The 12,627-nt window shown below is 43.4% G+C and overlaps 1 protein-coding gene across 2 annotated transcripts in view; it reads right to left on the bottom strand.

Moving 5' to 3' along the window:
* The window catches only part of LOC144071820 (low-density lipoprotein receptor-related protein 1-like), a 75,067-nt gene that overhangs the window by 2,663 nt on the left and 59,777 nt on the right, over positions 1–12,627 (bottom strand). For both annotated transcript variants that reach the window (XM_077597249.1, XM_077597257.1), the window contains exons 54-87: positions 12,486–12,626; positions 12,208–12,395; positions 11,326–11,509; positions 11,167–11,252; positions 10,965–11,084; positions 10,708–10,895; positions 10,428–10,633; positions 9,406–9,594; positions 8,990–9,138; positions 8,823–8,916; positions 8,632–8,748; positions 8,424–8,543; positions 8,228–8,350; positions 7,537–7,662; positions 7,305–7,421; positions 5,577–5,683; positions 5,362–5,494; positions 5,141–5,263; positions 4,753–4,875; positions 4,530–4,667; positions 4,245–4,382; positions 4,042–4,161; positions 3,267–3,544; positions 3,015–3,193; positions 2,827–2,933; positions 2,311–2,430; positions 2,046–2,222; positions 1,767–1,907; positions 1,490–1,663; positions 877–1,038; positions 630–801; positions 402–503; positions 215–285; positions 49–142 (exon numbers count right to left, since the gene is read on the bottom strand). In XM_077597249.1, coding sequence (XP_077453375.1) covers positions 49–142; positions 215–285; positions 402–503; positions 630–801; positions 877–1,038; positions 1,490–1,663; positions 1,767–1,907; positions 2,046–2,222; positions 2,311–2,430; positions 2,827–2,933; positions 3,015–3,193; positions 3,267–3,544; positions 4,042–4,161; positions 4,245–4,382; positions 4,530–4,667; positions 4,753–4,875; positions 5,141–5,263; positions 5,362–5,494; positions 5,577–5,683; positions 7,305–7,421; positions 7,537–7,662; positions 8,228–8,350; positions 8,424–8,543; positions 8,632–8,748; positions 8,823–8,916; positions 8,990–9,138; positions 9,406–9,594; positions 10,428–10,633; positions 10,708–10,895; positions 10,965–11,084; positions 11,167–11,252; positions 11,326–11,509; positions 12,208–12,395; positions 12,486–12,626 — 4,807 coding nt within the window. The remainder of the gene's footprint in view (positions 1–48; positions 143–214; positions 286–401; positions 504–629; positions 802–876; positions 1,039–1,489; positions 1,664–1,766; positions 1,908–2,045; positions 2,223–2,310; positions 2,431–2,826; positions 2,934–3,014; positions 3,194–3,266; positions 3,545–4,041; positions 4,162–4,244; positions 4,383–4,529; positions 4,668–4,752; positions 4,876–5,140; positions 5,264–5,361; positions 5,495–5,576; positions 5,684–7,304; positions 7,422–7,536; positions 7,663–8,227; positions 8,351–8,423; positions 8,544–8,631; positions 8,749–8,822; positions 8,917–8,989; positions 9,139–9,405; positions 9,595–10,427; positions 10,634–10,707; positions 10,896–10,964; positions 11,085–11,166; positions 11,253–11,325; positions 11,510–12,207; positions 12,396–12,485; position 12,627) is intronic.

The following is a 12,627-nucleotide window of genomic DNA, read 5'->3' on the forward strand; positions in this document are numbered from 1 at the left end:
AGAAAAGATTAAAAAGCCAGAAGAAGAATATAAAAGAAGCAGTCTTACCCTCGCATTCTCCGCTTGTACCACACGACGGCGCCGACTACCAGCAATGCCAGTAGGAGCAGCAGAAGCACAGGAACAAGGACCGAGGCGGTGCCTGGCGCAGAGCAAACTTGTTGAGCCAAGGTCAAAGTACACCATTTCTATTTCTAAGGAGAGTGTGACTCACTTCCACCGGACGTGGAGGAATCCACAGATGAGGCAATTTCACACCTGTAACCTCTCCATGCAGCAGGACACCTGGAAACGAAGAGGAAAAAGACTCTGGTCTCTAGATTTGATTTGTCTCATTGTTGGTGCACTTTGGACATGGCGGAAAGAAAACTGCGTCTTGAAAAACTCATGACTCATCTTACCTGCACTGGGGCAGTAGTGTGCGAGTGTCAACTGTACATTGTCCATTGGCACAGTAGTCTAAGCAGGTATAGCAGCTGGGTTGGATTTGACCATTGGGACAGCTACGCACACAAACGGGTATCAAATATGAGCGTGTCATCTTTTTTGGAAACAAAAAATGCTGACAAGCTGGGCAGAGCCGTTTGGAGAAAACAAGTCCGTCTCCTCTCCTCTAAGATTGCGTTTACCTGCAGGAGACTTCTCCCGCGGATGACGTCAAGCAGCGCCCAGTGCCGCAGAAGACGCATTTGTTCACTTCGCACTGGTGTCCGACGTACTGAATGGGGCACTGGCACACTTTTGTGCCGTTTGAAGTTTGCAAGCACGTTCCTCCATTCTCACAGTAGCCTTCACATTTAACTTTAGAAAAGCACATGGGTGAGGAAGTTTTAATTCAAACACCTATGCAGTGAGAAGGTGAGTATGTCCACTTACTGTACTGGCATTGATCTCCGTGATACTCTGTTGGGCAGCTACAGGTTGGCTGATTGCCCAAGTTGACCGAGCAGTTGCCTCCATTGTGGCAATAGTTCTGGCAAGTGTGGAGGTTACAATTGGGCCCCGTGAAACCTTTCGGGCATCTGCATGTCGGAGCACCTGTCAAAAACAAACCACTTTTCAACAACTACCAAATAATTTTAGTAAAGGGAGTCCTCGAGTTTCATCTCCATGCTTGCAACGTAACCCTGACATAGGTCCGATTCTACTCTTAAGGTCAGAATTTATGTCAAATAAAAAAAAACTAAAATTGCCGTACTTGGATATGTGGGTGATGATTGATAAAAAAAAGTGAGTACATTGTAAAATGGCTAAATAAAGTACAACTGAACTCAGTTTTGCTTCTGTTGCCTTTTAAAAACGTGTTTTTAGCGTGTGTCCGTATGTTTAAGCTGGTGTATGTTTTGCCATGCCTGGCTGCCCCTTTAAAAGCGGTGCGCCATATAGTCGTGAAAATACGATACTTCCTTTGTCTATAACTTGACCGTCTTAACTAGTTGGCTGCCATTGCCGACGAATGATCGCTGCTAGGCTTCCCACTTATTCTCACCTGTGTGAGATGCGGTGCAAGTGCCGCCATTCTTGCAGTAATCCCTGCATTGATTGATCTCACATCTCTCTCCAGTGTAGCTGGGCTGGCAACGACACTTGGCCACCTGTCGAGCGTTGAGGAAGCAGCTCCCTCCATTCAAACACTGGATTTCACACGGTCCTGACGGAGGGGCTGCGAAGACGAAAGTGCAAGTCGTCGTTTTGAGGATTAAGATTCGATTTCTTCCCACAGATATTCATTTAAAATAAGCGTGCACGAAGGACTGCAGACTTACAGAACGGCGACTGGGTAGGGCTCGACCTCTCCACGCACGTGCCGTTGTCGGCGATGTAGTTGTTGGGGCAGGTGCACACCGGTCCGCTGGGACTGAGCAAACACAGCCATTCACACTTCTTCCTGTCACAGGGGTTTGTCACTAAGACAGAAGTGAGAATAGAAACCATGAGAAAGTTCCATCGTTGAGATGGACGCCATAAAGTGGGATTGTTGTTGCCTCACGAGTCATGAGGCGGCAAACCCATCACGATAATTTTCTAACGCGTATACCACTCACTCTCCGGCTGCTTGTATCGGTGGTACAAGACAATGTCAGTAGCATGGTTGATGCCTGTAGTCAGAGTCTCCATGGTCCCTTTTCCAAACTTGTTCACCCGGAAAACGAAGTTATTGACTAACGTGACTCCGTATATGTAGTCTTCAAAGATATCGATGCTAAACGGATGGGACAGGTCTGGAAGGGAACAAAAACATTAACGTTGGCAAGCTTATACATGACTCCTATTTTTATTTGTGCTGTTCTTAAAATGAGAGCACTCAACTATTTTTGATGCCAGAGACAGCAATGACAGGATCTGAGCCATCTAAGCGAACACTTCCAATCACTGACAGCTTTGCATCCGCCCAGTAAAGACGTTCGTTGAAATAGTCCACTGCCAAACCTAGGGAGTAAAACATGTTATAGTATACAATACAGTGCTTATTTGGAGCTGGGAAATGGTCAACTCTTTCAAATCCCAAATATTGTGTTCTGGCACATACCCCCTTTCAAGTGGCTTGAGCAAACTTGATCATCTAACCTCATAATCGAGTTGAGGTTAATCTGTTTAACTTCAACAAGTGCTGATCTAAAATGCAAATTAATGCTTTGCCACTATCAGCATGGTCATTAGTCATTCTTTTTTACAAGGCTGAATTTCACAGACAAGCTGGGCAAGAACTTACACACTTTTCCATTCAAAATATACTGGAAGCATGTAATTTGCCCTTCATAATACATATACATGTGGATGGTAGAACTTCCAAAACAGTGAATGAGTACATGCTACGGATCCAACCTGTTGGCCACTGGATATTCTCATGGACAAGAGTCTGTCTCAGTGTTCCATCCATGGCAGCAGTTTCAATTTTTGGATGGTTTCCCCAGTCTGCCCAGTACATGGTGCTGCACATACAAATATACAAAATCCAAATGAAGATTTTAAGTAAAAAAAATAAATAAATAAAAAGATAGTCAATGTTGTACCCTCTCTGTGGATCCACTACAATGGCATATGGTTCATCAATCATGCCAGAGATGAGGGTCTTGCTATGCTGGCCTGACATCTGGGCCACCTCAATGACATCTCGACCAAAATCTGTCCAGTACAGGTTACCGGCCACCCAGTCCACGGCTAAACCTCGAGGCATTTTCAGCTCTTTAATCTGAATGAGATTTTTTTTTTTAAATGTTTGCCCTGCTACAAAGCCCAACCTCCATATAAATAAAAAGTCTTACCTGCAGGTTTGTGACCCTGCCCGTACTTTGGCGTCTGTTACGGTGGGAGTTCGGGGACAAAGTGGACTGTCCCGGAAGTTCATAGGAGGAAATGCGGCCCGTGTGCCAGTTGGTCCAAAAGATGCGGTTGGTCTTCACGTGCAGGTCCATGGCGTCGATACGCACGCTGGCATCCCCTTGGAATGTTTGTTCATAGCGCCAGTTGGGCATGCCGGGGTCGAGACTGCGGATTTCATTGTCATCGGCTATGTAAAGAACCTGTTGACTGCTGTTCATGTCTGAAAGACATATCAGGGTTTTAGAAATGCATGATCTCAGTTGTTTCTCATGGATAGTGAAAAAGTCACACCATCCCTAAAACCTTTATAATTGCTAAAGGTAATAGTTGGAGCCTAAACATACCACAAATTAAACTATGCTAAAACATAAATTCACCTTAAATATAGTAAGGGGAAACAAAGCCAGGATGGTTTGTCTTAAACTGTACCACGTCAACCTAATTCCTTGAGACGAATTTCAAATTAGATGGTCTTTGGTTGCCATCTTGTGGCATTTTAGAGCATAATAGAACAAGATTTTTTTAACGAATAACAAGATGGGCTACATTTGCAAAGAGGGGTGGGATTCATGTGTCTTTAACTGGTTTACTGGTATGATGTCATGCTATTTACCCAACAGACCCAGCTATTGTTATCCCGTGTAAAGACACGAGAGGAAAACTGCAAGCACATTTGGAATGAAAATAACATTAAAGCAAATTCGGTTTTGTGCTCACTATCAGCTTTGCAGGTGTCATTGATCCTTGTGAAGTACTTGTAGCAGCTGCATTTGTAGGAGCCCTTGGAGTTGTTGCAAATGTGGGAACAGACCCCGAACTGAAGACACTCGTTCTTGTCTGAAATACAGCAAAGAAGGTAACTCATGACCCAAAGCTAGGTGACGGAAACATTGAGATTTGTAGGTTTTCTGAATGTTTACCTCCGCATGTACGATATCCTATTTTATGAAAGCCCGGCTTACAGGAGCAGAAAGCGTCCGTGCCATTGGTGACACAATGGGCCTCGTCCCCGTCGCCACATTGGGTTCGGTTACTCCTGCAGTCGTTTAGCTTGGTTTCTGTTAACACGTGCATTGATACGTCAGCAGAGATGTTGAAACTTTGAGATTTGGGTCTTTAATCATTCAAATTTGGGCTGTCCCCATTATCACTTTTCCATGTGATGCATTACATTTACAAGACACTTATTCGGTTGACATTTGAACCTGTTTTGCAGTTGATCTCATCTGAGCCATAGTCCTCACAGTCATTAAAGACGTTGCATCTTAAAGTGGAGCTGATGCATTTCCCATTGGAGCACAAGAACTCATCTTTTTCACAGGCAGGAACGGCTGGATGAATCTCTGTTGGACACACATGAATTAGCAATTTCCATTATAAAATATTTGTCTTAGTATTGAAGATGCTTGGTTAAAATCAGGAACTTACCACAGTCGAGTTCATCTGATTTATCGCCGCAGTGATTGATGCCGTCACATCTCTTTGACATCTGAAGACATACACGGTCATTTTGGCAACGGAATGCTCTGGTGGGAGGGCACTGGAACTTCCCTACGTATCACACAAGTGTGACAGGAGAAAAAAAAACGTGTAGGAGAAAACTTGATTAGGTCTAATGCAACATTCAGAATGTTTTTTTTTAATTTAATTATGCTTCTGCATTTGCTAAACAATTATTAAAACTAAGTTAGGATTAAAAATAATATAAATACATATCACTTGAGAACGTACAGTGGACTGTTCCTAGTTTTTCCTTTTTTAAATTTTAATTTTTTTAAACTGCAGCGTCAACTGTGATTCACATGCTTGCACTCACTGCACTGTTCCGGATTCTCATCAGAGTTGTCCCCACAGTCATCTTCTCCATCACACTTCCAGGCGAGGGGTTTGCATAGGGTGTTGTTACACTGGAACTCATCCAAGGGACAGTGGCGGCCAGCTGAAAAAAACAGTGTGACTCGCAGTTGGGTCCTGTCAAACTTGATACAACTCAATCTGACAGAATTTAAACAGGGAAAAAAGGAATTGTGTACACACCAGAAGTGTGACAGTTTTCCTCATCACTGCCATCCATGCAGTCTGGGTCTGCGTCACACCTCCAGCGAATAGGAATACAGTGTGAATTCGTACACTGGAACTGGTCATTGTCACATTTCACATCGCAGCCATCCTGGAGAAGTATTCAACAACAATGAGCAGGCACACGTCAAACTTTATCCTTGTGATATGAGAGTAAACACGGAGTTCGATACCTCATCAGACCCATCAGCGCAGTCGTGGTCTCCGTCACACTTCCAGCGTCCCGCGATGCAGCGGCCGTTAGTGCAGGCAAATTCGCTTTCGGAGCATTGCCGAGGCACTGTGCAAAAGGACAATGCAAAAAAATAAGAATTGACAGTGGGTGGTTACAAACTCACACAAACATACCTAAGATATAACATTTTGTAATTTCATTAGAAACTACAGACCGCAATGGTATTTGCGTTTCGTGGCAAAATTGAGAGGCAAAAGAAATACACTGAATCTCGCATATATTAGCCATTGACACATTTGGCCACAGATATTGGAAATAGTGACACTGATACGCACAGGGTATGCAAACCAGTTTTTAAATTTACGTGTATATATAGTATATAGTATATAAAACAAGATTTTTTAAAGAATATAGCTCGCACCTGAGTATGAATTGCATCGGTCAAAAATGCACGGTGAAGATGAAAGAAACAAGTCACCTTACATGCCCAATCATCAAGGATAATAATAACAAGGGTGCAATAGGGTAAATAAATACCTGTTTGTTAACAGTTATTAAGATAACTAAAAGGATAAACTAATTATTGTGTCGATACAATAGTCAGTATCTGTATTAGCGATCGATAAAGCTCTTTTTGGAGTATCGGATGGTATGGATTTGATCACTAGATTGGATGCAATCAACTGACTATACATGTATGTTTTCAGCACCGATGTACTTTTCAGCTGCAATAGATTGAACCATAGGGCAAATACATCTGCTGAGTGGGACTACTACTTCTCTTTAGAAACCAGAGCTTGTCAAAGTGCATGGTGTAATACATATTTTCAAACTGAGATTTTCTGAAAGAGGTACCATCAGAGCTGACCTTAATAGAAAAAAAATATGATTTATCAATTGCGTTATTTTTAGCCGTCTAAAAAAATCAGATCAGAAGTTAGAGAAAATCTGCATTGGGAGCTCTATGTTGAGAGCAAATGACCATTTTCAATATCACTACCAAGTCCATTAAAACCTTCAATATCTAGTTTCTGAACTCTGGAAATAAAGCTCATGCCTATAGCCCCATTGACACGGCTATCACTGTGAAAAAAAAAAAAAAATGCACATACATAGGTCACACCTAAGCATAAATCGCAAGCCCAGCCAAACTGAGAAAAAAGGCTGACGTATACTGTACATGAACACAAATTCTTATACTGAACAAGATCTCAAGACTCAAGACAAAGAAGCAGAAACACGACTAAATTAAATTAGTGAACTTTAAAGAGTAAAACTGTCGGCACAACATAGATTACCGGTGGAGGTAAAATCATTTTCATCTCATAAATGTGCAACATAACTCATTGGTTACCCTTGACAGCAAATAAATGTCCAATCCATGTAAACAGGGATGGATGACAGTGACCATTCAGAGCCAACCCTCCCAGTTCAGACAAATTGGAGATCTACTGCAGACATGAGCAGCCAATATGTTAAAAATGCGCAGTACGCAAATACATGCCAGGGAACTGATAGGAAAATTCTGAAATGACACGTGAATGCGGAAGAGACTCACCTCTTGCTCATGCCAACAGGATAGTATGAAATGAAACAGACATCAGATGAGGTGAAATGCATTTGCAATGACAGTGACTGGATGTTTTTGACACCCAAGTGTCGTTAGCGCAAAGGGAGTTTAGCATTAGTGAGAGTGGGGAAGCCAAAATGAGGACAAGACACCAACCACACTTGTCTTCATCAGAGTTGTCGCCACAATCATTGTCGTAGTCGCACTGCCAGCGGCCCGGCACGCAGCGGTTGTTTTTGCATCGGAACTGGTAGGGCTCACACGTTCTCTCGGCTGCACACATTTATCACGGCGACATTGATGAGATTCAACAAAAGCGGACAAAGTTTTCCCTACCTTGGCCTTACGTGGCCACAGATCGAGTTTCGGTGGAGGTGGACATACTCACCACACTCCTCCTTGGGTTCATCGGAGGCATCGCCGCAGTCGTCTTCACCGTCACACTTCCAGCGAGCCGGGATGCACCGTCCGGAGTCTTTACAGCGGAATTCGTCTACACCGCACGTCATCTGGGCTAGAGTTGGGAGCATTTATGGAGTGATTTTATTACGGACTTAAAATGTAGGGCAGGAAATGCTCCCAATTTAGCAAATACACGCACATTAGACATTTCACAATTGGAGGGCATTTTGGCTTCAAAATTCTTTTCTGGTTTTCGGTTCCATATTCATTCATAAAAGGTCACATACTATGAAAGATTTGGTTAGCTCAATTTACAGATTCATGGTAAGTTTTTATGAAACGGTCTATCTAATATTTCCAATTTGAAATCAGAACCATAACAGGATTTGCAGGTAACAGTATTGCAAATCTAATAATAATATATTTTGCTTCTTGGGTGAGAATGACATTCAATCGAGGTTAGTAATTATTTTATAAAAATACAAAAAATAGAAGGATATAAATTGGCCTATTCTTTGGAAAACCTTTTGATGTTGTCAAATCCAGTGTACGATGTGATTCGCTGCTTTCTCCCATGCTCAATTGGTTAACAGTAAAAAGGCTGTGAAATACGCCTTGTGCGAAAAATACTACACAATAAATATTACGTTAATTGTCTCTCAAAAGTCCATCCTTACTGCAATTGGCCGGTTCATCAGATCCGTCCACACAATCGTTATCGCGGTCACACACCCAGACCCGAGGTATGCAGCGTTTGGTGATGGCACACTGGAACTGGGTGGGTGCACATGTGACCTCAGCTACAGAAAGGAGCAAGCAAATATATTATTCCGGTGAGAAGTGATCCATCCAAGCGGGATGAAAGAAACTCACGGCAGTCCTTCTCATCCTCTCCTTCGCCGCAGTTGTCTTGGCCGTTACAGCGGAAGATTCCTGGGATGCAGCGACTTGGGTGGGAGCATTTGAACTGGCTGGGCAGGCAAACATGAATGTCTGCAGTGGAGGTTGAACAAATACACAATGGGAATATGAGTGGAGCCATTGTGCAATCGAACGACGGACGTTGGAATACGAGCCGTACCGCAGTTGGCTTCATCTGAATTGTCTTGACAGTCATTGTCTCCATCACAAATGTAAGCTGGGTTGGTACAAATGCCCGTGCCGCACTGGAACTGGCCTGGCCTGCACTTGAAGTCAGCTGAAAAGAAATGGAGAGATTATTCCTAAGCAAATTGCAATACTTGCAAGATACTTTACAAAATCTACACTCACAACAGTCGGCGGGCTCGTCCGAGCGGTCGCCGCAATCGTCCTCCGTGTCGCATTTCCACCAGAAAGGAATACATTTATCGTTCTTGCAGACAAACTACAACATCAAAAGTGGAAATAAACACAAGTTCGTATTGAAGCCTGGAAGACATCTTCGTATTTAGCGTCACCTGGCTTGCTGTGCAGTTGGACATGCATGTGCGGTGGTCATTAGCCAAGTAGAAGTTGGTGGGACATGCGCATTTGTAGCCCCCTCCAGGAGACAGGAGGCACAGGTTACTGCAACCGCCATTGTCTGTCTGGCACGGGTGGCCGCTCACTGCAAAACGCAGAACAATTAACAGTTTAAGGCTTTCTTCCAATTTTTCAAATCATTTCAATTTGGCATGATAGGCAAAAACATGCACGGTAGGCTGATTGGACGCTCTACATTGTCCGTTCAGATGAGTCTGTAATGGTTGTCTCATTGTGCCTTGCGATTGGCTGGTAACCAGTACAGGGTGTAAGTGTCATGAACAATGAATGAATGATAATTTGTCAAGTTTACGAGGAATCTTTCTATTTAGTGTGCAGGGAAGTTTCTTACCCTCCGGCTGACGATAGGGGTGGTAAATGTGCAAGTCCATAGGCCGGTGCAAGGTGCTGATCAAAGTGGTCTTGTTGGTCCCCAGAGTCTTGTGAGCTCTGTTAATGGACTTGGTCTCCCAGTCAGTCCAGTAAATGTACTCCTCAAACAATGTCATGGCAAAGATGTGCGGGATGTCTTGGGTAAGAACTGCCCCCAAAAAACAACAAATATCACAATTCACCATATTGGACTGTTATCCAAGTGTAAAACTTCCACATACCATTTCGTAAAAACCGTAACACAGAAAAACAGCTCTTCTACTTCTTGTTTAAGGTTTGACCGCTTCAAACTGATTTTTGGGTATGGAATTTGCAACGGATTTCAGTTTTTCTTCTATTATGTCAGTTTTTTCCTCCAGCGCTTACCTACCTACAATGTTATATTACTACATCCCCACTATCCAAGCCTTAAAATGTTGAATTTTAAAAGCAATACTATAGTTCAGCAACGTGATTAGATAGTAACAGCAGTCAGACCTAAACAACAAAAAATGGGTTCCCCAATGCCTATTCTTTCTGATCGTAAATGTGAGTGCATGTTGAAAAATTCAAGACTTAGTGATTTATCAAGAGATGAATTATGAACAGGAAATAGTTCAATACATCAGGCAAATTAACATTGCAGCAGTAATGTCGCTAAGAGGATATCGAGGGAGTGCTCATATTAAAAAGAAAGTGAGTGGTTGCCCAGAATTGTGTTACGTAAATTTCAATATCCCTGATTAGGTTTTATAACCTTAATGTGCTCATTCTGCTTGCATAGCCTTATGTTTGCTTTTGTCTTGACGCAAGTGCGTTTTGCTTGTAAAATACAGTTTTAATCCATATCCATCACATTTATTGACGTGTGACACATGTCATTAGCTAATCGAAAATGCTGGAACCTGGTATATAGCGATATGGTTAAAGAATTTGACGGGATGACTTATGTCCTATTCCATAAATGACCTGCAAAGTTTTAAATGTTCCAAGAAAAATTACCTGTATGTCTGCTGGTGCCGTCCAGACTAGCAAACTCAATGTAGTCCTCCCGGGCGTCTGCCCAGTATATGCGGTCATTGATAAAGTCCAGTGTCAGTCCATTGGGCCATGTGATCTTATCCTGTATTAGCACGCTTCTATTCGTGCCATCCATGCCGATTCTTCCAATGTGGGGGTTGTCGCCCCAGTCAGACCAGTACAGGTACCTACACAAAAAGAAGTAGGATTACATGCACGGTAGATACATGTTGTATTCTTGCAAGCACACGTGAGTTCTCACCCATAGCGCACATCCACAGCCACAGCGCGAGGTTCCCTCAAACCACTGTTAACCAGCACTGTCCGATAAGCGCCGTTAAGTTTGGACACCTCAATGGTGTCCCTGCCTTTGTCGCACCAGTACAAGTTTCCACCGACCCAATCCACTGCCACACCGTCAGGGTTGCTCAAAGAGGTCCGGTGCAATACCTGCGAGTCAAATGTTTAACCTATGCGCATCACCACGGGTAATGCAATGATATGTAGTTGTCGACACACCTCCATGCTGCTGCCATTCATATGCATGCGCCTGATCATGCTTCCCTGAGTGGTGACATCAGTCCAGTAGATCATCTGCTCTGCGTAGTGGAAATCCAGTGCCACGGCATTATTCAGACCCTAAAACAAAAGCGGTATGGAGTTCGCGGGAAGCAGAAAAAGAAAAAAAGAACACTAACAATCTCTCATTTCTTTTCTCTACCTGTTTAATAAGAGTGTAGTTGGAACCGTCCAGGTTGAGCTTTCTCAGGTAGTATCGGTTGGCAAAGATCAAGTAGGCCTCCTCCTCTGCACACAAAAATATTTTGAGCGTGTCATATTGAGCAAGGAAATGCTCCTATTATCCAAATCAGGGACGTACCTGATGTGGATTTGCAGATGGTGGGATCATTGGGGCTGAGTTCAAAGCCATCCACGCAGAGGCAGTGGAAGCTGCCGTGTGTGTTGATACAGCGCTGAGTACAAGGATAGGTGGTGGTGCACTCATCCACGTCCACACACGTCTTCCCATCGCGCTTCAACTGGAACCCGGGATGGCATCTGCACTAAAAGTGCCAAGTGCAAAAGAGAGGTTAACGTCTTTGTGATCATCTTCAGAAGCCACTGGCAATAGTCATTCAATCTATGTGAACATTTAACAAATGAAAGTGGAAGGTTTTCAAGTTGGCCCTTACTTACATCATCAGATTTTTCTCAAAGCGCCCTTGGGGGGGAAAAATTGGGACACCCCTGCAGTATACAGTTCACATTGCTCGTATCCTAAAAGCTGAATTTACACAATCACTCAAGCTAATTCTACATTCTGCACTTTGGTTTTGGGCTGAGTGGACTGATATTTCATTCATGCCACATGTCATGCATGTATAGAATATTTAACAATAAAGTTCACTGTGTCAGACAGGTGAACCCGTGGAGGCACACTCTCTGATTTTTGAAAGCAGCTCTGAGCTGAGCCTCGTGACTACAAACATGAAAGTTCAGGCATAGTTCAAAATGTTTTTTAAACACCCCTTTCAGCAAAAAGAGTCAAGTTTTACACAAGCCCATGCCCCAAGTCAGTTTCTACCCCTTGCAGCCCACTTCTATGTCAAAATGAGCGAATTAGTCCTCAAGTTATCCTTCCTCATTGAAACAAATGGAAATACCATTCATCTACAAAAAACAAGAACTCTTCTAAGAAGGGGTGAGTCAGGTTGTTTGGACAGCTGCAAAATGGGGAGAGGGGTTCACTGAGATGTCCTACCTTATAGCCAATCTTCAAGTCATCACAGAGTTGAGAGCAGCCACTCAGTTTACTGTGAAGACACTCATTGATGAAGCAGTTGAGTTCATCTGAGCCATCACCACAGTCATCATTCCGGTCGCACAGCAGAGTCTCGTTCAAACATTTCCCGTTGCGGCACATGAAGGCCGACTCGTTACATGTCCTCTCTGAAATCCCACGGCATGTTATGTTATGCTTGTTAAATCCATGCAAGACCAGGGATTGTAACTTTTTCATTTCTAGCCTGGCATTCCAACCTGAGTCAGTGCACCGCGGGTTCTTGGGAGCTTCGTCCGAGTGATCTTGACAGTCAAATTCTCCATCACACTCCCATCTCTTTTGATTGAGGCAACGGCCGTTGGCGCAGCGGAACTCATGAGGACCGCACGTTGGATATTC

Source organism: Stigmatopora argus, chromosome 1, assembly GCF_051989625.1.
Source record: "Stigmatopora argus isolate UIUO_Sarg chromosome 1, RoL_Sarg_1.0, whole genome shotgun sequence".
Lineage (NCBI taxonomy): Eukaryota > Metazoa > Chordata > Actinopteri > Syngnathiformes > Syngnathidae > Stigmatopora > Stigmatopora argus.